This window comes from Petaurus breviceps, unplaced genomic scaffold, assembly GCF_028583685.1.
Source record: "Petaurus breviceps papuanus isolate PSGF00001 unplaced genomic scaffold, PetGlider_PUasm1.0 189, whole genome shotgun sequence".
Taxonomy (NCBI): Eukaryota; Metazoa; Chordata; class Mammalia; order Diprotodontia; family Petauridae; genus Petaurus; species Petaurus breviceps.
In genome coordinates, this window is record NW_027185809.1 from 20345929 (window position 1) to 20370552 (window position 24624).

General features: G+C 36.1%; 1 protein-coding gene across 1 annotated transcript; it reads left to right on the forward strand.

Moving 5' to 3' along the window:
• Positions 1–319: 319 nt before the first annotated feature.
• KCNH5 (potassium voltage-gated channel subfamily H member 5) lies at positions 320–10365 on the forward strand. Its single transcript, XM_069091729.1, has 2 exons — positions 320–619; positions 9329–10365. Exons 1-2 carry the CDS (start codon positions 320–322, stop codon positions 10274–10276), a joined length of 1248 nt encoding a protein of 415 aa, XP_068947830.1. The 3' UTR covers positions 10277–10365.
• Positions 10366–24624: the final 14259 nt, after the last annotated feature.

Genomic DNA, 24624 nt, shown 5'->3' on the forward strand with positions numbered 1-24624 from the left:
ATAAAAGAGACATGCATGGTTTACTGATGGGACAGCAAAATATTTGGGGCAAAAAAGACATTGGAAAGCAGTGGCCTATAACCCATGTACTAGAAGGACTTTGGAAAGTACTGGGATAGGTGGAAGCAGTCAATATGCTGAACTTATGGCAGTATATCAAGCCATCAAAATAGAACAAAGAGGACAGTGTCATATATTCACTGATTAATGGGCGGTAGCTAATGGGTTAGCTACATGGATGCCCATGTGGAAAAATCAATATTGGGAAATTCATGGCAAACAAGTCTGGGGCAAAGAATTATGGGAAGATATCTGGACCATGTCTTTGGTCACTGACTTGTCAGTTTTTCATGTAGATGCTCATGTGGCCCTCGCCATGCCAGAACGTGAATACAATGCTCATGCTGATCAACTGACAAAGATTGCTACTGAACATATTGTCCCTTCTTTGACAACAACTGATGATCCGGTATTAGCAAAATGGGTCCACCAAACAGCAGGCCATTTGGGGGTCCAGGTCACACACCAGTGGGAACAAGATCGAGGTATTAGTCTGTTGAAACAGATAGCAGAAAAATGTCATATATGTCAATTGGAAAAGGAGCAAACTGCTCCTCAGGTAGTACCTGGAGAGGTAGCAAGAGGAAAAGTCCCAGCCCAAATCTAGCAAATAGATTGTATTGTATTGTACTGTATACAAAATATAGCAGATGCAGATTTAGATGTACTTGTGTTGACAGCTATTCAGGTGTACTAGTGGCTTTTCCTTAAAAGAATGCAACCCAGAAAAACACTTGTAAAGCTCTAGATCTCATAATTCTATATTTTGGAACCCCAATGCAGATTCAAAGTGACTATGGTTCACATTTCAAAGGTAATGAAATGAAGAAGTATTTTATACTAAACAATACAGAATGGATATATCATATTCCATATTATCCAGAAGCATCTGGGTTAATTGAAAGAATTAATACATTACTGAAAGAACAGTTAAGGAAGTTAAGTTCCAATAATTCATATCAACATTGGAAGGATAATTTGTTCATGGCTTTACATAATTTGAATAATAGCCCATTGGGAGGAAGTACATCTCTAGCCAGAATGATGACCCCAAATCTGCAAATTGGAAAACAACAAACACATAAGAACCCAAATATTGAGTGAGGCCAGATGTCCCAGCACCGTACCCAGGACCACCTGGTTCAGTGGGGAATGATTTACATTGTTTAGAGGACTTTTGGTTGGACAGAAAAGAATTAAGAAATATATCCACTGGGATATGCATAAGAATCCCTAAAAATCACTTTGGACAGATTTTACCCAAATCAGGATTAGCAGCACAAGGAATACATGTATTGGCTGGAGTGATAGATTCTAATTATCAAGGAGAAATTGTAACATTCCATAATTTACGTGAAGGGCCCATACAGATTCATAAAAATGATAGCATAATTCAAGTGATTATCCTTCCTTGTAAAAGAATACCACTTGTAAAAACTGACCCTCCTTCCAAAATAACTGTCAGAGGAACTGAAGTATTTGGTTCTACTGATAGAACAAAATTGGGAGCTAAATTATGAGTAAAACGGAAGCCAGGTGATGTTTCAAAGGCTGCAGAGATTATAGCACATGAGAGGGATAACACTGTAACTATTGTTTATTCTGGAGAAGGTGATTACAAAATTGTACTCAACTCATTTATTCTACCGTGAGTGAGGCTACAATAGTCTGGTTATTGTCTCTTTGCTTCTTCTCGGCTATTTGTCTGTTCACCTTGTTTGGTAGATTTGTTTCCTCAGGCTTGGTACCCTCCATCTGTAGATGCCTGATAGCTTAAGCTGGATGTCACCCTCTGTATGGCACTGTGATGTGTCTCTCTTGGACCTGGCATCAAGCATATTAAGAACTGACCTCTGAAATGGGGCCCCTTGGTACAGGGACAGCTCTACATTCAATTTCAGCAGCAAGTAGCCATGGAAGAAGAGACCTTCACCCCTTACCCAAAGATTTTGGGGCCCCATTTGTCGGGTGGAGAGAATGATGGGGAGATTGTGCTCAAGCACCACCTTAAAATATTGTTTTCTGTGTTTATTGTGTGCTATCCTTGTTACATTATCATGAAATTCTGTTGACATCAGTTATTCCTAATGCATTTTTGCCAAGTAAGGGACATGAAAGGTCTTCGGGCCAAATGTAAGGGTTATGAGATTTAAAGATCTTCCATGCCCCATTGGACTTACTGATGTGGCAGGAATGGGTGGGGCAAGAGGAAGCTGAAGCTAAGCTAGAGTTCCTGTGGTGACTGGCAGTGCCTGCGGCAGCAGGAGCAGCAGAGGCAGCAGCAGCAGTAGTGGCAGTGGCTGAGGTGGAGGTAGAGGCTCAAACCCCTTTTTGAGCCGGCCAGAATTTCTGCTAAGGACTCCTGCTTAGGACTGCCAGGGGCCAGAACTGCTGGGAGCACGCTTCCTGGACACTGAGTAGTTGCTGTGAGTGGGGAGAGGAGGACCTTTCCCTGAGGTAGCCTGTTCTGTTTTAAAGGCTTGAGAATGTGGGTGCTTTCTACTTAATTTACCTGTGACAATTTCATAACTACTCTGATGGCTTTGACTTTCTGGTTTTAGGACTCAGTTATTTGGTGTTTTAATAAATGTTCCAGCTTTGTCCCCCTTTTAGAGAGCCTGGTATATTTTGTAATTAATAACCACATCAGCATATTTATAATTGCCATAGGCATTGTGGATATTGCATTGCTGATACACCCATATGTACAAAACTATTTATAACAGCTATTTTTGTGTCGGCAAAGAATTGGAAATTAAGGGGGTTCCCATCAAATGGGGCTGAACAAGTTGTGGTATATGCATGTTATGGAATACCATTTTGCTATAAGAAATGAGGATCAGATGAACTTCATATTTACCTGGAGAGGCTTATATGAACTGATGCTGAGTGAGAAGAGTAGAACCAGGAGAAATTTGTACATAATTACAGCACAATGTATATGTGATGACCAACTTTGATAGATTGAACTCTTCTCACCAATGCAGTGATATGAGTCAATTCCAAAAGTGTCATGATGGAGAGAGATGTCTATATACAGAGAAAGTACTAGAAAGAACTGAGTTTGTATCCAGATTGAAGCAAACTACTTGATCTTTTTCCTTTTCTTGTTTGGTTTTCTTTCCTCTTTACCATTTTTCATTCTATCTGATACAATCCATCTTTATAACTTGACTAATGTCTAATGTGAAAGTATTTACAGATCCTATACTTGACTATATGCCGCCATGGGAGGGGTGGAGGGAGGGACACAGAATGTGAAACTCAAGGAATTGTGGAATTGAATCTTGTAAACTAAAAGTAAACAAACAGATAGAAAATAAATAAAAAAGAAAAAAAATAAATTAGGTTAAAATGAATGTCATTCAAAATTTGTTGAATATTTCTGATTAGACAATTCTCCAAGCTATAACTAAGCATTAGGCCTCATGCTATGTTTGTAATGCTCCTGAACATACTTTTTTGCTTCTTTGGTCTCTTTCGCTCCACCTCTTCCCCTCCACCAAAAAAATAAAAAAGTCTTCATATGTTTGTAACTGATCTGTCACAAGGTGTTAACATGCTGAAGGGTTAGTACAAATGATGTTTACTTAGGAAGATTGAGAGATATGTCAGTCCTTTGAAAGACTTGTAATTAAATGGTAAGAGCTTTGATGTCAGACATTGAGATTAATATCATATCTTTAAAGACTCATTTTCATGTGTCACTTGAAAGGAAAAAAATACCTCCTTTTAAAGATAGCTATTGAATGTAGATAATACTTTTAAGGTACCTTATTATTACCACTTGAAAATCTCTGTTTTGCCCATCTATCTCAGTTTGGGAAATGTGCACTTACGTAGTTGGAAGTAAGGATTGAAACTTCACTACTTCCTTTGTTTAGTAATGTCCATCATCATTGTTTGGTTGTCACTGTTGCAATGCATGTGTTTTACAAAATGCTCAAAGATATCCAGTCTTCAAGAGATGATACAGGCTGCAAAAAAAGACAAGATTCCCCAAAGACTTAGAAAACTTGGTGTATTTCAAAGTATAAGAATCTGTGATTTGTACAATATATGATTTATACTGTTTGTCTTTTCCATATGAAGAAGGAAAAATGTTTCTTTTTTAGAACCAAATTAAATCAAATACACAAGCATCTAAATCTTTCTAAAAAAGAAAACTATTTGAGTAATATCCTTCCTTTCCAATATATACTTCAGAGATCACAATGTAGCTGCTGTACTCTGCACTATTTTACTGAAGCCACTGATTTAAATTTTTTATTCATTTAATTAATTATTCCATTTCCTCTACTATTTGGCCACTTTCTTTTCAATTCTCTCTCTCTCCCCCCTCCCTCTCTCTCTCACACACACACATACACACACTCGCACACACATACAAACATGTTTTGAAAAAAGACCATCCTACTTATAGACCGATGTAATTATTGAAAAATTTCCACCCAAAATAGAATTCCCTGTAATGTCCATCTTTTTCTGTCTTCATTCTTCCTGCTGGTGCTATATGTCAAATCTTTCTTCCACATGACATATTTGCGTATTATCAAACATTATTACAGATTGGGCTGCAGAAAACTGACCAGTAAACAATATATTCAGAGATGTAAGAATTCAAGAATGGAGAACCCACAAAATGACATGAAGATGCTAACCTCCCGCTGAGGATAGTCCAGCAGGCCAGAAGGAATCAGCCAGCACAGCGCTCTGGGAGCCGAGCCCAGGCCCACCAAAAAGTTTTAGCCCCAGGGAAGGCCTGACTAACCACTGGCTGGAGGGATTCCAGATCACCAGCACCTGTGGCAATTTCCAGAATTATCAACACAAGGATGAGAAGTACAAAGTGAGATAACATTGCAGTATGGACTTTGGAATCCAGTAGTTGGGAGTCCATCAGCCTTTGCCCCTGGGTTGAGAAGCAGCTAATGTGCTGTAGCAGTGCTGCAGCTGTTCAGCCACTCCTACATGGCAGCTTCAGCTCCTGGCCTGCAGAGTGTAGGGGGAGCATGCAACCAATCTGAGTGGTAATCACTCTTGCTTTAACCTGCTTGGATCTAAATTGTGGCCTAGGTGGGAGGTGCTGGGTTGTGCAACCAGCTTGTCAGAGTGTGTGGAGGATTCAGAGAGGGCATCCAACTAATACCTTTGGCAACTGAGAAAACCCCAATGTTTGGGACGCTGTCTGGTGGCAGAGACCTACTGTGGCAAGCCCAGGGGTCAAATGACTGAGTGGCAACATGACCAGGCAAAGGAAACAAAATAAACAGAGCACCCCAAACTTACACTCCTATTTTGGTGACAAAAAGGAGCAAAGCATGGAACAGGAAGAAGACAGTGAAGTCAGAATTCCCGACCAAATGCTTCAAAGAAAAAGACCATCTGGTTACAGGCAATAGAGGACCTTAAGAAGCAAATAAGAGAAGTGGAGGAAAAATTGGGAAGAGAAATGAGAACGATGCAAGAAAATTATGAAATGAGAGTCAACAGCCTGACTGAGGAAAGTAAAACCTTAAAAAACAGACTAACTCAAATGACAAAAAGAGGCTCAAAAAGGCAATAAGGACAAGAAAGCCTTAAAAAGCCAAATTTGACAAATGGAAAAAGAATCTCAAAAGCTAACTGAGGAGAATCATTCCTTCAGAATTAGATTAGAGCAAGTGGAAGCTAGTGACTTTATGAAAACAAGATAATGTTAAACAGGTACAAACAAATGAAAGAATAGAAGGCAATGTCAAATATCTCATGGGAAAAACCACTGTCCTGGAAAAATAGATCCAGGAGGGATAATTTAAAAATTATTGGCATACCTGAAAGCCATGATCAAAGAAAGAACCTAGAAATCATCCTCCAAGAATTTCTCAAGGAAAACAGCCCTGCTGTTTTAGAAACAGAGGGTACAATAGAGGTTGAAAGAATCCACCAATCACCTCCTGAAAGAGATCCCAAAAAGAAAACTCCTAGGAATATTATAGCTAGGTTATGAAATTCCCAGATAAAGGAGAGAATATTACAAGCAGCCAGGAAGAAACAATTTGAATATTGTGGAAACACAATCAGGATAACACAGCATGTGGCAGCTTCTACACTGAAGGATGGAAGGGCTTTGAATATGATATTCTGGAGACCAAAGGAGCTGGAATTAAAACCAAAAATCACTTACCTAGCAAAACTGAGTATCAAGTTTCAGGGGAAAATATGATCATTCACTGGAATAGAGGACTTTTAAGCATTCTTGATAAAAAACCATAGTTGAATAGAAAATTTGATATTCAGATACAAGAAGCAAGAGAATCATGAGAAGGTAAACAGGGAAAAGGAATCATAAGGAACTTATCAAAGTTGAACCATTTATATTCCTACATGGAAAAATGATAATTGTAACTGTTGAAATTTTTTCAGTATGAAAATAGTTGAAGGGAATCTCTGTCTCTCTCTCTGTATATATATACACATGTATACACACACACACACACACACACACACACACATATATATGGGAGGGTATATGGGCATATGAATACATATGTGAATGTGTGTATTTATGTTTCTGGGTATACATAGATAGAGGGCACAGGACCAATTTATTAAGAAGGGATGATACTTAAAAGGAGAAATTAAGAGGTGAGAGAGGAATATAATGAGAGGAGATGAGGAGATATAGAATGGGGTAAACTCACTCATATAGAAGAGGCAAGGGAAAATGGTCATAATGGAAGGCAAAAAGGCAAAACCTTATTCTCATTGAATTTGGCTCAGGGAGTGAATGACATGTGCACTAAATAGGATAACTCACTCTCAAGGAGAGTAGGGTGGAAGGGGATGAGAGGGGGGATGATGAAAGGGAGGGAAGGTTGGTGGGGAGGGAAGTTGGAAGCACCCACTATTTTTTGTTTTTTGCCTTTTTTTGTTTTTTAGTTTTTGCCTTTTGGAGGGCAATTGGTGTTAAGTAAGCAATCACCCACTTTTGAAAAGGGACAGGATCAAAGTAAAGAACAGAAGAAGTGGGAGGTGTGATAGGAGGGAGGGAAATATAGTCATCCTTTTATGTTAATGTTTTGCCTGGCTACACATGTATAACTTATACTGAATTGCCTATCTTCCCAGAAAGGTTGGGAGGAAGGGAATGAAAGTGTAATTCAAAGTTTTAAAATCAAATGTTTAAAAATATATAAATACTATTATTAATACTATTTTACATGCAATTGAGAAATGAGATATGCAGGCATTGGGGCAAAGAGATCCACGATGGCCTACTGGAAAAGTCAAAGGGGGTATGGGAGAAGATATTGGAGAGAACTGATTGGAGGAGGGGATATCCTGTGGGACCACTATTTTGGGGTGGTGGTTAGGGGGAAAATGGGGAAAAAAATTGTAATTTAAAATCTGGTGGAAATGAATGATGTAAACCAGAAATTAGTAAAGCATTTGAAAAGAAAAAAAAAAGAAATCAAGAATGAGTGAAAAATGGCTCTCACTATATATTGTTCATATGACAGAGATCTCTAAAGCTCATTATTCTTCCTCATTCTCCTCATTTCAGTCACCACCTTTAGTTGTTCTAGTCCATTAAGATATTGACAAAGATAGGTGAGGACCAGAATTGAGCTGTCCTGTGGAGGACAGACACCATTAGGTTTATAGGTGTCCTGTTTGGGGGATTGCGTCTTTGGTCACATAGAAAGCCCATTCGTTTACATTACTGGTTCTATCATTTACATCTACATTACATTTACATTCTTGAGGAGTCAAACTGATTTCAGAAACCAATGTTGGAAAATTGCTTCAACTATTTCTTGTGCATGGTACATGGATACTCTTAGAGAAGAGGAAGGAACCACTTTTCAGGGTGCACAGTCTTCAACTTTTATAGAGAGTTGGTTTAGGTAGGGTATAAGTGTTGCTGTTTATCAAGTCTAGACATCTGGGCTTTAACACACTAGAATATGGGTTTTTTACCTGGAAGTACATGATAAACTTATTTTTACAAAAATTTAATATAATTTTTCAATATTATGCATTAAAATATATATCTGTCACAGGGTATAGCAGTTCTGCCTATGGGGTCCAGGACACACAAAAGGTTAAAAACTTTTGCATTATAATGTTTTCCATTTTATTCTATTAAAGGAATTGGTGTAGGGTTTTTTTTTTTTGAGGGGAAGGTAGAAATGTGGAAGATATTGTAAGTAACTCTTACAAGGGAAGTACTCTTTCTCCCACTATGAGGCTGCTTAAAGTTAATATATAACATTTAAGGAGAGTAAAAAGTCTGGAGTCTCATGTATTGGGGACAACAATGGCAATGTTAGAAGGACATAGATAAAAGAGTTAAATGATGAGAACCCATTATGTCAGTGTTTGGCTCTGGCAGTTTGATATTTTTAGGTGCCTTATTGTATGCATGTATGTGTGTGGTTTCTTCTGTCATATGTGTTACCCTGGGGAAGGCCTAGTATATTGTGCTGTTATTTGCAGTATTAGACATAGAGCATGACAAAGGACTCAGAACAATGGAAGGCTCAATAATAAAAATAAAGGTAACATTGATAAGGGGCCTAATGTTTACAAATTGCTTTTTATACATTGCCACATTATCTATGGGTATTTATAATTCTTTTTACAGATATGAAAACTGATGCTTGAAGAAGTTTGACATCCAGGTTGTAACTGCTGAGGTTCAGAACCCAGTTCATCCTGACTCTGAATTTAAAGTTTTATCCACCCCAGCATGATGACTTCTGATGATTCTCTTTCAGAGAGCCAAAAAATGTGCAACATCTTTGACAACACCATTAGAGTTCTTCCTTATCTTGTCAGTTGTGCATGAGTTCCAGAGTCTCCAGGACCCTTGAAATGAGAGTTTTTTAGGACCCTGATTCATGCCCAAGATGTCTCCTTGCATTAGGAAAAATGCAATAGTGTGTTTCCAAGCAGTTTTAAAGAGTACATTTTTCTATCAAATGTGAATATAAAGTAGAAAGCAAAATAAGTATGGTGAATCTATTGTGAATACCTTCCCATTCTCAAATGCAAAGGAGTTAAATATAAACACCGATTCTCCCATTTTAGGGTTTGGATTATCTTGAATTTTCTATTCAATTATATTCTGTAGATTGACTTTAAAAATATTAAAGACTACTATTCTCATGTGTTGAAGATACTTCTTTTACAAGCAATATCCAATAAAATTATGATTATTACTCAAGTATATTTTGACTTCTTTCTTAAAATCACGTATGCATTTTCCCCATTTCATTGACAGATTATTTTCCGTAAAATCAGCGATGTGAAAAAGGAAGAGGAGGAGCGTCTTCGGCAGAAAAATGAGGTAACCCTCAGTATCCCAGTGGACCACCCTGTCAGGAAGCTTTTCCAGAAATTCAAACAGCAGAAGGAGCTAAGAAATCAAGGACCATCCCAAAGTGATCCAGAAAGGAGCCAACTTCAGGTGGAGAGTCGTTCCTTACAGAATGGGGCTTCCATCACTGGCACAAGTGTAGTCACTGTTTCTCAGATTACACCTATCCAGACTTCACTGGCCTACATGAAAACCAGTGAGTCCCTAAAACAGAACAACCGAGATGCAATGGAACTAAAGTCAAATGGCAGTACTGACCCTAAGTGTCTCAAAGTCAACAGTCCTATGAGAATGAAAAATGGAAATGGAAAAGGGTGGCTGCGACTGAAGAATAATATGGGTGGTCATGAGGAGAAAAAGGAAGATTGGAATAATGTCACAAAGGCTGAATCCATGGGTTTATTGTCAGATGACCCTAAATGCAGTGACTCAGAGAGCAGTGTGACCAAAAATCCATTAAGAAAAACAGATTCTTGTGACAGTGGAATAACAAAAAGTGATCTCCGTTTAGATAAAGCTGGTGAGACCCGGAGCCCACTGGAGCACAGTCCTATTCAGGCTGATGCAAAACATCCCTTTTATCCCATTCCCGAGCAGGCCTTACAGACCACACTGCAGGAAGTGAAACATGAACTCAAAGATGACATTCACCTGCTAAGCTGCAGAATGACTGCTCTGGAAAAGCAGGTGGCAGAAATTTTGAAACTACTCTCTGAAAAGAGTATTCCCCAGACCTCTTCTCCCAAATCCCAAGTGCCTCCCCAGACACCTCCCCTAACACCCCATCAGGATATTTTTAGTGTTTCGAGGCCTGAGTCACCTGAATCTGAAAAAGATGAAATTCACTTTTAATATTATATATATATATATATATTTGTTAATATATTGAAACAGTATATACAGCTATATACATGTGTGTATATATAGTATATACATTATATATATATTCACTTGCTTTCACTTTGATTTGAATATAACAAGGATTTTGATATGTAAATATTGCATGTCCAGCTGGATTCTGACCTGCCAAAGAAGATGACTATTGATAACCTAGATATTACTTGTATAAAAAGCAGTTGACTGCATGCACACTTTGCAGTTATTTATAATTTATTATATAACAAAAAGGATGATTTTGTTTGTTTAACAAAGGCAATGTACTATTAAAAAAATTCAGGGTCCAATCTGCTAGGATCACCATGGGTGTTTTGACCTCAGGCTGGGGTAGGTTAAGTTCTCATTCCTTCAGTGTTATTTTGAGTTTTAATTATAGATTAATGCCAATGAGGAAGTTAAACTTTTCCAACTTTTACTCTCATTTTATGATCCCTTTTCATGTGGTATTTTGTGTACTTTGTGTGAGGTTTCTATTCCCTATCAGGCCAGTCATTTATTCCATTTTGAAGGGCCTCATGAGAGGTCTATGTCAAGTGTAAGGGGTAAGGGGAATGGATGGCTATGGGCTTTATGCATGGATTGCATTTTCTTTCAGCTACTCCTCCCTTTTCCCCCCTTTTCCATTTTACTTTAGGTAGTAAACATGGACAGTCTCACAAGAGAGTTTTACCACTCTCTTTCTTAGAGAACAGCTATCTTCTTTAAACTGACTTCACTATACTATGAATACTGATCTATGAATATAGTGTAGGTCTTTATAGAAATACTATAGTATGCTATGTAAGGGTTTATCAACATTTACATTAGATAATCTGATTTTCTGAGGCTACTAATTTTTCTGCCTGTGGTTTTCTAAATCTGAACATGATGGTAGTAAATGAAAACAAAATATTTGAATCTCTGATTTAGGTGTGAGGGTTTTAAAAAGAAATGTAAACTATTGGTTGTGCTTTAAAAAGTAAACTTGTAATTCACAAAAGTTAGACTTTAGCATGAGACTTATTTGTGGAAAGTTCTCTTAATATGGAAAACTGTCTATGAGTAACTGACTTGAAAAGAAACAAAGAACAACCTAGCTCAAAGTAGATGCTTAAAAATCAAAGGTTGCTTAAATCAGAGAACTGCTATTTGCAGAATTTTTTCCTAGTCAAAATTTTCTAAGGATTCTTCTTTGTATACAAACTTGGTTCTACTTATAGATGATTGCAGTTTTGATAAAATAGACCCCTTTGACTTAGACGGATGCTCTAGTGGAAAAGTATAAACTTTTAATTATTTTTTTGTTTTTTGGTCACAAATCCTTTTCTTAGAAAGTGCCTATTGTAACAAAGTTCACAAGGAGCTGCTTTAGCTACTCACTAAATGAAATTTATATTAATGATTAACATCCATAAAAACTACATATTGACTCCAGGGACTCAAAGGAATCCATAAATTTCATTATGATTAAGTAAACAATATATTTTAAATAGCTCTGAGGATTGTGTTTTCTTTTGGATGCATGCATGACTTTTCTAAATGTGGGTTAGATGTATATATCAAAGGAAGAATATACTATATTCATGTGTGTATATGGTTGGTGCTTTTGATGTGTGATTAATATACAAACATGAACATACATACATATATACATGCACATGTGGGGGATGCAGAATATACATATGCATGTGTGGAATATGCATGTGTGTGTATATATTCCACACGCAATATGGCACAGAAAAGCTGATAATGGAACCAAAGATGGCAATATTCAAAGTTTTATGATCAATCTCTACCTTCCCTCTCATCTCCAATCCAACCAAATCTATTAACATCTACAGGCAAAATATTCAGTCAGATAAAATCATAATCTGACTTGAGAACTGTAAGGAAACACTGTTAAAACTAATTTTGTACCTAACTAAAAAAATAACATCATGTACCCTGTCCTAATGACATAATTTATTTGGGATAATAGATTAATATTTTGTACAATTTTCCCTCTACCTCTTAGTCTTATATGCTAGAGGCCAGTACCTAACTTGGTTTACATGTGTTGTATGTCTTCTATGAAGTGAAGAAATCTACAAACAAAATTAGCATGCATCTCAATGGGCCAATGCATTCCTTGTATTTGTTTGGTATGTCCCTATCTATTCCCAGAAACTCAAAAAGTAGGTAAGGTTAGAGGCTATAGGGAATATTACCATTTCTTTATACATACAACTTCCATTAATATAAATGAGGGCCTTTAGGTGAAAACATAAGTTATAATATCTGACTAAACTATAGGCATGACCGAATGCGTCAATTATAACACATTAAATCATCTTTCTCCAAATAGAGAATTATTTGCTTACGTGGTTTGGTTTGTACCCCTATATCTTAATCACTTGTCTCATCCAATGTTTTGCTATTGGCAAAGGAAAGGGAATGTAGTGGATAGTCTCCAAGGTTCCTTCAGGTGCTAACATTTTGTGATTCTATAATTCATTTGTGATCTTTGAGTCATGTGTGTGTGCTTGTATGTATGTGTGTATTTCAATTATGTGTGAGAAATGGTTGAAATTTTAATAGTGGGAACAAGTAGAAAATATATTCTGAGGTCAGAAATGTGTTCCTTCCTGTTTCATTTTTGTCATGTAAACTGGCTCAAAGGCCTAAGCCAAAGATCATGAAACATTCAACTTTGCAATTATTGCCAAGTTTAGGTAGTTGATTGTAGTTATGAAGCAGAACATCAGACAACACTCTCTGTCCTTGAATAGAAGGAACACCATGGTACTAGAGCACTCTGCATTCTCAAGCAAGAAAGATAGCATCAATTGCATTTCAATGAACCCCTAGGGGCTCTTCCCAATCATCTCCTTTCTTTGTCTGCATGGCCTGGTCATGATGCTGACCCGCATGTGTTCACTGAATATTGTATATAGTTTTCCTCTAGGTTTCCAGGAAAAACAAATTCCTGCCTATTGATCTAACACAAATATATTTAAGAGTGAACTTTAATAAGTGCAATAATGATAGAAAATTTTTCTTTTTTCCCTCAATCAGCACCTAAGTGGCAACCTCCTTTTTTGGGGGACCAGGTGACTGCATGGTTAATTCTACAAATGCTCTTGGTGCACACAGAAAAAATGTTTTTTTAAAGATATACAAATATGTTTATTTATGTATATCTTTATGACCAACACACTAATATGAGTATATATGTATACTGAATATGGAAACTTTTCCAAAGCAACTCATAGATCTCCAATATTTTTCTATAATAATGTATATTATCAGTTACTATAACCTGAATGACTAGATAAAACATTATAGTGACATTTTTTACAAATGGAAATATGAACTAAACATCAAAAATAGACAAGTTTTTTTCTGTCTACAATAGGATATGTTGCTAACATGTGTTCTAATGGGGGAGATAGTGAGGTTAACATTTGAGCCAGAGTTGCATTATAAAGAGAAGATGGGGAGGGGAGGAACATAAATATAAAGGAATTTTAAAATACAGTACATCTTTAAAAAATGCAAGTGTAAATGATACATCAAAATATTACTTCCATCTTACAAAATCATTCTTAAGGAGAAGACTGTGTAATATAATCAAAGGCCATTGTTCAAATATATGTGTCTATATTATCTATAATATTTGTGGAGATGAAGGCAGGAAGAATTAGAAATTGCAGTTTTGTACCTTCCCTTGCTCAGATTCTGCAGGAAGAGATTAAATTGTTCTTTGAGTATCAACAGTTTAGGATAGTTATTAACTTTGCCAACTTGGGCATTATTTTATAAATTAATTCTTCCCTAGAGATAGATGTCAATTGCACTAAATTAATTAAATTAAATTAATTTAATAGTGGGAACAAGTAGAAAATATAATCTGAGGTCAGAAATGTGTTCCTCCCTGTTTCATTTTTGTCATGTAAACTGGCTCAAAGGCCTAAGCCAAAGATCATGAAACATTCAACATTGCAATTATTGCCAAGTTTAGGTAGTTGATTGTAGTTATGAAGCAGAACATCAGACAACACTCTCTGTCCTGGAATAGAAGGAAGACCATGGTACTAGAGCATTCTGGGTTCTCAAGCAAGAAAGATAGCATCAATTGCATTTCAATGAACCCCTAGGGGTTCTTCCCAATCATCTCCTTTGTCTGCATGGTCTGATCATGATGCTGACCCGCATGTGTTCAGTGAATATTGCATATATAACTTTCCTATATTTAATTAATTTAAATTTAATTTAATTAATTAAAATTAAATTAATTCTTCCCTAGAGATAGATGTCAAATGCACGATTTAAAATCAAGTAGTTTACTCACCTAAGAGATCTGGGCCATTTTATTCTTAATATTAAAAAATAAAAAATTAAGTCCTTTGGTAATGTTTCTGCCCTGAGACATAGGTCATTCACTGCTTTTGCAAAGTACAGCAACTGTTCATTGTAAAATGATGGGTTTTTTTTCAGTCTAATGGAATGATCAGGCTTGAATTTCTGATATACTTGTTCTGATTCTCTTTTCTAAAATTTCATGTAGGAAATGAGGACATTTGTCTAAAATATTTATATCATGCATCGATTTACAAATGATAATAATGTAATTATTTTTAGATATAATATCTTGCTTGTTTCTGGGCACATTCTTGTGACTTGGAAGAGTTCCCCTTCCCCTTCTGGAAGGAAGTTGAGAAAGACAATGGAATATTAACTATTCACACTTTGTCACAAATTGACAAGTTTCATTTTGGATGTCACTTTATGTTTTTTGGATTCAATTTCCCCATCAGTGAAAATTAAAATGAAGATGACACTCTATCTTTGGATCATGGCATATGAGTAAACTATCTGTGAAATAGTTTGTTTTTTAGAACTCGATGAGTACAATTTCCTCACTTATGTCAGAAAATAAAGGTATATATATATATATATATATATATATATATATATATATATATATATATATGTGTGTGTGTGTGTGTGTGTATGCATGAATACACACATATACATACACACACATATATGTGTATATATATATATATATATTTGTGTGTGTATTTTTTTCCCAAGACCAGAGACAGTTATCTCTGGATAAATTCAGATAAACAACTATTAAACAAAATTATCATAATATTTTTACTTCCCAGAACATAGGAGCTATCCAAATATATATTTTTTTTAAATTTTGGGGGCATGCATAGGATTAATACTTATGAGTAAATGGAAGAGTTTAATTTAAATTTTCCTTAATTTCACTCAGATCTCTTCTCAGAATTTTATGACAAACAGAATTTGGCAAGTAAAGTGTTTCATAAGGCATAAAATTATTTGTGTATTTGGAACTATGGTGCATATTAAAGATGAGGGAAAAGTAAGGTGATTCTTTATGTGAGACAAATGAGTATTTGTGTTTTTGTTTCCTCCATATAATGAAATTATTCAATGGTAAATTTTCGATAACTTTTTGCATGTGTTCAGGGAAGCATAATCTGCTGTACCATAGTTACATATTTCTAAAAATTTTTACTTTATATACTCACAATGAGTTTGTATTTCAGCCTTTCTTCAGTGCTTACTATGGACTAAGCAGGTAGCTTGTTCAGGTGTTTCTATACTAAAATGATTCTGAAATCTTAAAAATATACAGATTTGTTCATGCATTTATCCCCACAATAAAATTACTTTCTAAAAAAAATCTCATCCTCAAACCATTGCATTTTTTGCTATATTGTTGTCAAATGAATGAAAGCAAATTAGGTTCCAGAGATAGTTGCAAAGAAGTGAGCTCACTAAAAAAAGGAAATGAGTCTATTAATTCTTCACTGAAAAAGTTTTTTAGCTAAATGTGTTTCACAGAATCAAATGCATATGTATGCATGTATAATTAAGAAGAACTTTAAGATAGCAATCACAAAAAGATGAAAATATAAGGGAAATGTTATTAGTACAGCAACTAAGTAACACCTATGTTTAGTATTTTAAATGAAATTCACTTGAACAATGTGCAATTTTTCTTCTGAAAAATTAATATTGTGTTTTTGTTTTGTAAGTCTGGGAGCAACTCAAATGTCTTAGAGAGACACCATCAAGCATACAGTCACTAAATGTGCCCCTCCTTTATTTACTTAAAAAAAATTACAATACATAAAATCAATGGGTAAAACATATACAATAGAATGGATAGTTAGATTTCTTACTGGATTATTTTAATGTGATATCCTTCAAAACAGAAGGATTGAATGGAAGAATGATTTATGTGGACTTCATTTTAAATTTGATAGAAACTTGCAGAGTAGATAAAAACAAGGATAATCATATTTTAAGGGAGTGAAGTATAAAGCTTTGAGGGTTCCAATATCCTTATCAGAGTCTGTGACTCTGTCATAAAATTGTGACATGTCATAAAATAAAGTGACAACTGTCATAAAATTGTTAAATTGATTTCTGAGCTAATAATATCTACTTACTTATCTACTGTTACATCATTGCTACAAACAATTACACTTAGGATTTAAATGGATAAATAGTACAGTCATGGAATTGATAATCAGTTCAAAGATAATACTACTTAGATGCCTGTATATAAAATAAATAACAAGAAAATTTATGACAGTGACAAAATATAGAAGCCTACAATGCATTTTTTGCAGGGGCAATTGGGGTTAAGTGACTTACCCAAGGTCACATGGCTAGTAATTGTTTAGTGTCTGAGGCCAGATTTGAACTCAGGTCCTCCTGACTCCAGGGCTAGTGCTCTATTCACTGTGCCACCTAGACACCCCCCTTACGTTGCATTTCTAAGAAATTATACAGAGCAATTTCAAATAAGAAGAAGGTTTTGTACTGTAAAATCATCGAATGTAAACTAAGACTGATACAACATGCAACCATAGAATCAAACTAAGGCCAGGATTTTGTCTACTTGTTGTCAACTTGCAAGGCTACTTGAACTCAATTTAGCATGAACAGGTTCTGTTCCTAATTCCATACAAACTCATCAATATTTGGACATCAAGAACACCAAGAGAGGTCAAAGCATACACAGTCAAACTTTTGGTATACACCTGACCACATCAACTATTATCATAGAAGAATGAGTTAGAGTGATGAAGAGGGATGGAAGTCTTGGTAATTATCATAACACAAACTACTTTGTACATAATTTGGGGGAGGGATGAGTAAATAATCAGGTAAAGTGAGGACCTGAAATTGGCTTTCAAAGTAAGGGAGAAATTATATGCAACAAAAATTGAATACAGAAAATGTGTTCCTCGGTGGGATGAGCATTTTAAAAGAAAAATTATATGTTAAATCAAAGTTTTCAGTTATTTTATATGAGGAAATTTCATCTTATATTTTAGTGAGTCCTGAAAAGTTACAGGATTTCCAAAACAAATGATAAATCACAATGTAACTTAATTGCATAAGTTTGTCTCTAACTTTGTCTTCATCCACCCTTATTCAACCTACACTTTAAAAATATTGCTTATGTGAGATGTTCCCCCAAATTAACTCATTAAAATGCAAGACATGTTCGATTGTTAATAATGATGCAGTAGCACCACCCCCACAAAAAGAAACACATGTTCAGGCTTTCTATTCCTGTGTCTTCTGAAAAGAGTCACTGAAAAAGAAATGATCTACCAACCCTCCTTGGTGTTCTAAATGGTCATCTTTCTTTTTTTTCCAAATGCTTTATTAACTTCTGGTTTACATTATTCATTCCTGAAAGATTTTGAGCTACAATTTTTTCCCTGTTTTTTGCTTTACCCACTGCCCCAAAATAGTGGTCCCATAGGATATCCCCTCCTCCAATCTACTCTCTGCCATATCTTCTCCCATACTCCCTTTGACTTTTCCAGTAGGGCATGGTGGATTTCTATGCCCCAGTGTCTGCATATCTCATTTCCCAATTACATGTAAAATAGTATTAATAATAGTGTTTATATATTTTTAAATATTTAATTACAAAACTTTGAATTACAAATTCATTCCCTTCCTCCCTTGTCAAGCACCTTTACTGGGAAAATAAGCAATTCAGTATAGGTTGTACATGTGTAGCTATGCAAAACATTACCATATTAGATATATTCTAAAAGAATGACAATATTTCCCTCCATCCTATACCACCTCCAACTTGTTCTATTCTCTACTTTGATCCTGTCCCTTTTCAAAAGTGGGTGCTTCCGACTTCCATCCCCACAGCCTGTCCTCCCTTCCAATCATCCCCCCTCGCATTCCATTCCCCCCTACTCTCCTGTAGGGTGAGATATCCTATTTAGTGTGTATGTCATTCCATCACCTAGTCAAATTCAATGAGAATGGGGTTGACCCATTCCCTTTTGCCTTCCTGATCTTCCCCTCCATTGTAACCATTTTCTCTTGCCTCTTCTATAGGAGATAGTTTACTCCATTCTGCCTTTCCCCATCTCCTCTCGTTATATTCCTCTCTCAACTATTAATATCTCATTTTAAGTGTCATCCCTTCCTATTAAATAGGTCCTGTGCCCTCTATCTCTATATGCCTGTAAACACATTCACATATATATTCATATTCCAATATACACTATATATATATATATATATTCCCATCAATTGTTTTCATACTGAGAAAAAATTCATCAGTTACAATAATTTTTTCCATGTAGGAATGAAAATAGCTCAACTTTGATGAGGTTCTTATGATTTCTTTTCCCTGTTTACCTTCTCATGTTTCTCTTGCTTCTTCTATCTGAATGTCAAATTTTCTATTCAACTCTGTTTTTTTTTCATCAAGAATTCTTGAAATTCCTCTCTTCCACTCAATGAGTTTTCCCCTGAAACATGATACTCAGTTTTGCTGGGTAGGTGACTCTTGGTTTTAATCCCATCTCCTTTGGTCTCCAGAATATCATATTCCAATCCCTTCCATCCCTCAGTATAGAAGCTGCCAGATCCTGCGCTATCCTGACTGTGTTTCTACAATATTCAAATTCTTTATTCCTGGCTGCTTGTATTGTTCTCTTCTTGATCTGGGAATTTCAGAACCTGGCTATAATATTCCTAGGAGTTTTCTTTTGGGGATCTTTTTCAGGAAGTGATCGGTGGATTCTTTCAGCTTCTATTTTACCCTCTGGTTCTACAACATCAGGGCAGTTTTCCCTGAGAAATTCTTGGAGGATGATTTCTAGCTTCTTTCTTTGATAATGTCTTTCAGGTAGTCCAATAATTTTTAAATTCTTTCTCCTGGATCTATTTTCCAGGTCAGCAGTTTTTTCCAATCAGATATTTCACATTGCCTTCTATTCTTTCATTTGTTTGGATCTGTTTAACAGCATCTTGATTTCTCCTAAAGTCACTAGCTTCCATTTGCTCCAGTCTAATTTTGAAAGAATGATTCTCTTCAGAGAGCTTTTGAGATTCTATTTCCATCTGTAAGATTCAGATTTTTAAGGTATTCTTCTCATTAGCTTTTTGAGTCTCTTTTGTCATTTGAGTTATTCTATTTTTTAAGGTGTTATTTTCCTCAGTCAGGCTGTTGACTTCCATTTCATAATTTTCTTGCATTGTTCTTCTTTCTCTTCCCATTTTTTCCTCTACTTCTCTTATTTGCTTCTTAAGGTCCTCCATGGCCTGTAACCAGCTCTTATTCTTCTTTGAAGCTTTTGGTGCAGGAGTTCTGACTTCACTGTCTTACTCCTGTTCCATGTTTTGCTTGCTCCTTTTGTCGCCAAAATAGGAGTGCAAAGTTGGGTGCTCTGCTTATTTTGTTTCCTTTGCCTGCTCATGTTGTCCCTGTCACTTGACCCCTGGGCTTTTTGCCATAGTAGGACTCTGCCACCAGACAGAGGAGCTTTCCTCCCAAACACTGGGATTTTCTCAGTTGCTGAAAGTACTAATTGGGTGCTCTCTCTGAAGCCTCCACACACTCTGGCAAGCTTGTCATGCATCCCAGGACCTCCATCCTAGACCTCAATCCAGATCCAGACAGGTTAAACAAGAGTAATTACCCCTCCAACTGGTTGCTTTGTCCCCTACACTCTGCAGGCCAGGAGCTGAACCTGCCACGTGGTAGCAGCTGTGAGGCTTCATCACCTCAGCTGCTTCTCACCCCAGGGGCAAAGTCCAACCACACTCCCAATTACTGGATCCAAAAGTCTGCACTGCACTGACCTCTCACTTTGTCCTTTGAATCTATGTGTTGATATTTCTGGAAACTGCCATAACTGCTGGTGATCTAGAGTCCCTCCAGCCAGTGGTTGGTCAGACCCGCCCTGGGGCTAAAACCTCTGGCTCAGTTTGGGCCAGGCTTGGCTCCCAGAGCACTGAGATGTCTGCTTTCTGCTGGCCTGCTGGTGTGTCCTCAGCTGGAAGTTAGCTTCTCTGTGTCATTTTGTGGGTTCTATAGCTCCAAAATTTATTCAGAGTCCCCTTTTACATGAATTGGGGGAGGTGGAAGCCCGAGCCCTGTGGAAGTCCTGTTTCTACCCCGCCGTCTTGACTCTGCCCCCCAATAGCCATCCTTTCATCAACTGGATCTTAACCCATTCTTATACTCATTTCCCTTGAAGTTTTTTTTTTTTTTTTTGCTTCTATGTAATGTCCTTTCGGGTAAATTATATAATGAATATATAATAATTAGTGAGTTGGTATAGTGAAAGCAATCGTCATGTATGGCAAACTTTATGGTGATGAACTTCTTTGAACTTAGCTAGTCTGGTGCCCACATATAGATATACATCACTGGGCCTGCACTAGAATTGCTTCCAGCTTGTTCCTAATAGAAATAGCTTATGCTCCATTTGGCATAAACTTAGAGAACCTATTTGCATATCATAAAGAAGAGAAGAAATAGAATTTTAGTAGAGGCATGAGATTAATATGTATATAAGCATAAATAAATTTCCTTTTGTTAAATTTAGGTACTTAATATTAATTTTACTAAAGCTTTGCTTTGTATTCTTTTTTCGATCTCCTCAAAGATTTAAAAAATCTAAATTATTTTGCACAATAACAAATTAATCAATCAATGCCTATTAAACACATACTATGTACAGAACACTGGGCTGACCAATGTGGTTAGGACTGGAATTTAGAATTTATCAATTGTGATTCTGTCTCAAATATTGATTATAGCCTCAAGCTTAATCAATCTATCAGTTTGCCTTTGTATATATGTGTGTAAATATTTATACATATATGTATAAGCATAGATATATATCAAAGAATTGTGAAAAATAATTTGAGATTATGAAGTACTTAGATGAGAAATGCTAAAAATCTAATAATCTTTTAATAACAGAAAATATGATAATTAGATTGAACAAATTAATTTGTTATAATGCCAGTGCTAATCATACTTAACACTTTACATCAGTAAACTATTTTACAGAGAACAAGCAACATTTTGGTCATTAGCAGAGGAGACAAAATATGATTTTTATGAGTCCAATCGTTCCTGTTATTCAGTCTTGTGTTACTCAAAACCCAATTTGGGGTTTTCTTGGCAAAGATACTAACATGGTTTCCTATGTCCTTCTTCAGTTCATTTTATATTGAGGAAACTCAATAAAACAAGATTTGATGACTTGTTCATGACATAGCCAGTGAGTGTCTGAGGCGGGATTGATCACAACTCAGGAAAATGAGTCTTCCTGGCTCTTCCTGGCTGGCACTACATCCATGAGAGCACCTAACTACTCTCATGAGTCTGATATCAATTGCAAAATTCTCTTATTTTCTTACTCTCAACACCAGAAAAATAACCAATTCTCTTTTTCCACTATGCTGGGAAAAATATACATACCTGATCTTTTTTTAACCTTGTCCTTTTATTTTATCTTTGTAATGTACCATCATTTTATCTGTGTAGAGTACACTCATTCTGTATTTTATCTTTTATTAAATACAGGCCAGCAGCTGTCTGCAACTTAAAATCTTCCTCCACTTAACCAGAGTTTCCTGGGCCTCTTTGAGAATAATTGATTTCCCCAGGGTCACACGCAGGTCAGACTTAGGGTTGGATTTTTAGTTTTCCTAATTCCAAGACTAGCGTTCAACTACTAGGGCAGAGTTGGGGACCCTGTGGCCTAGAGGCCACATATGACCTTCTAGATCCTTGCATGCAGTCTTTTGAATGAGTCCAAGTTTCAAAGAAAAAATTCTTTTATTAAAGGGGTTTGTTCTGTGAAGTTTGGATTTAGTAAAAGGACAACACTAAATAGTCATAAGTGGTCCTGAGTCTGTCGGTTCCCCACCCCTGTGGTAAAGCAATTTTGGCAAAATGATGCCAGATTTTAAGGTTAATAATTGAAATAATGAGGAATGCTTTTTGTTTCATGGAAGAAATTCACTTTAGTATCTCCAGCTTTTGGAGGAGAAATAATTTTTATGCATGAAGATTTGCTTTCTGGAGGAGAAGAAAGAAATATGGCCTCATATATGATATTATTGATATAAGGAACTCCCAGTAAAGAATTAAGCTGATATCCCCATGGTAGCCACAGTATCATTATTATTATTTAACTATTTTTTTAAATAGCTATGAAATCCAACATAAGAAAAAGAAAACAACAAGAAATTAAGGGAAGATTTTGTTGATGCCTGAATTCCAATGCTTATTTCTATCCTCTTGGCTTCTAGTGCAGGGGATTTTAAATTTGTGTAGAAACCTAAGTCTACTAAGGATTCAGAATAAAAGTAGAAATTGAATGGAGGTAAAGGTCATGCTGGAGAAAAAATATGCCAAATAAATGTTGAGCTTAAGATAAGAAACACACACACACCCACCCACACACACACATACACACACATGATACTGGAAGCCAAGGAGAAATCCTTTGGATCAGAGACCATAAAGATTCATTATTTATTCAAGGTAACTTTTGACCAATCAAGTACCACTTGAGTTTTGAGTGGATTGTTCACCTCCTTTTTTTTTTAATTTCTGTTCATGCCAACATGCCAATTTACTTGCCAAACAACTACAAAACTTGAACTATGATTAAAGTAGTTCTTTTGGGTGGTCCTGGAGTCAGGAGGACCTGAGTTCAAATCTGACCTCAGACACTTAACACTTACTAGCTGTGTGACCTTGGGCAAGTCACTTAACTCCAATTACCACATCCTATCCCTCCAAAATGAATGGGCTTTTTTATTAATTCCTTGATATCCAAATACATTTTCCAAAAATAATAAAAAATATTCATTTTCAGAAGCCATTGAGTTTCTCTTCCATCCTTTGTGATTTTAAAAATACGTGTATGGGGGCGGCCAGGTGGCTCAGCGAGTAAGAGCACTGGTTTCAGTGTCGGGATGACCTGGGGATCAAATCCGGGCTCAGATACTTAGCACCACACCCAGAAATAACTGGCAGTGTAACCTTGAGCAAGTTACTTAACCCCAATTACTTTTAAAAAAAAATATGTGCGTGTGTGTGTGTGTGTGTGTGTGTGAGTGAGTGAGTATAGGGTGGGATCACTAAGAATTTCAATATAACTGCTTGATATCTTTGACTTAAGTCAGTTTTTGATAACAATAGTCCACTAGATAACACATATCACAAAAATCCAACCATTATATCAACCTACTTTTAAAAGAAAAAAAAAGCATCAGTAAAATTATTTTCTCTTACATTTCTGATTCTCAGAGCAATAGAATTGGTACCCATACTAACTATATCTGAATCTCATCTCTGACATTTTCTGTGTTAGGCAATTTAATGAACCTTTCTGTCACTCTGCTTCCTTATCTGTAAAATGAAGGGGTTTGGAAAGATTTTCCTTAAGTTCCTGTCCATCTCTAGGTCACTTTCACATTCTGCCATTATACTATGGGGTCCTGAATGAGGTCAGAGAACACCTATGCTCACTCCTAAAGTAGGGATGTTTAAAATCTGCAACACTAAATTCAACTGTTTTCTTTGCTCCTTCAGACTAAAGTTACACAACATAAAGTGAAGGAGAAACTTGTTAGTTACCTAATTAAATTAAGTGTATTTTCAATGAATATGTAGGTGGCCAAATCTAGAACATCATTTAGGCCCCAGGCCCCAACCTGGGACCTGAACAATCAAGACTGATAGCTTCTAACAACTGAAGCAAATAATTGCTCAATTATAAAGAGAAGTTGGATAATTGCCAAATTTTATCTCTATTTTGTGTTGAATCCATGACAAACCCCATATCTTTTTTCTCACTTAGTGTTTTTTTTTTTTTCCTTTCATTCAAAACTTCTAATGTCATAAGGGTTTGGGCTTTTTCTTTTCTTTTCTTTGTTTCTTTTTTTTTCATTAGATGTGCTCAAAACCTCAAGTTACATTTTCCACTTCTGAAACTTTG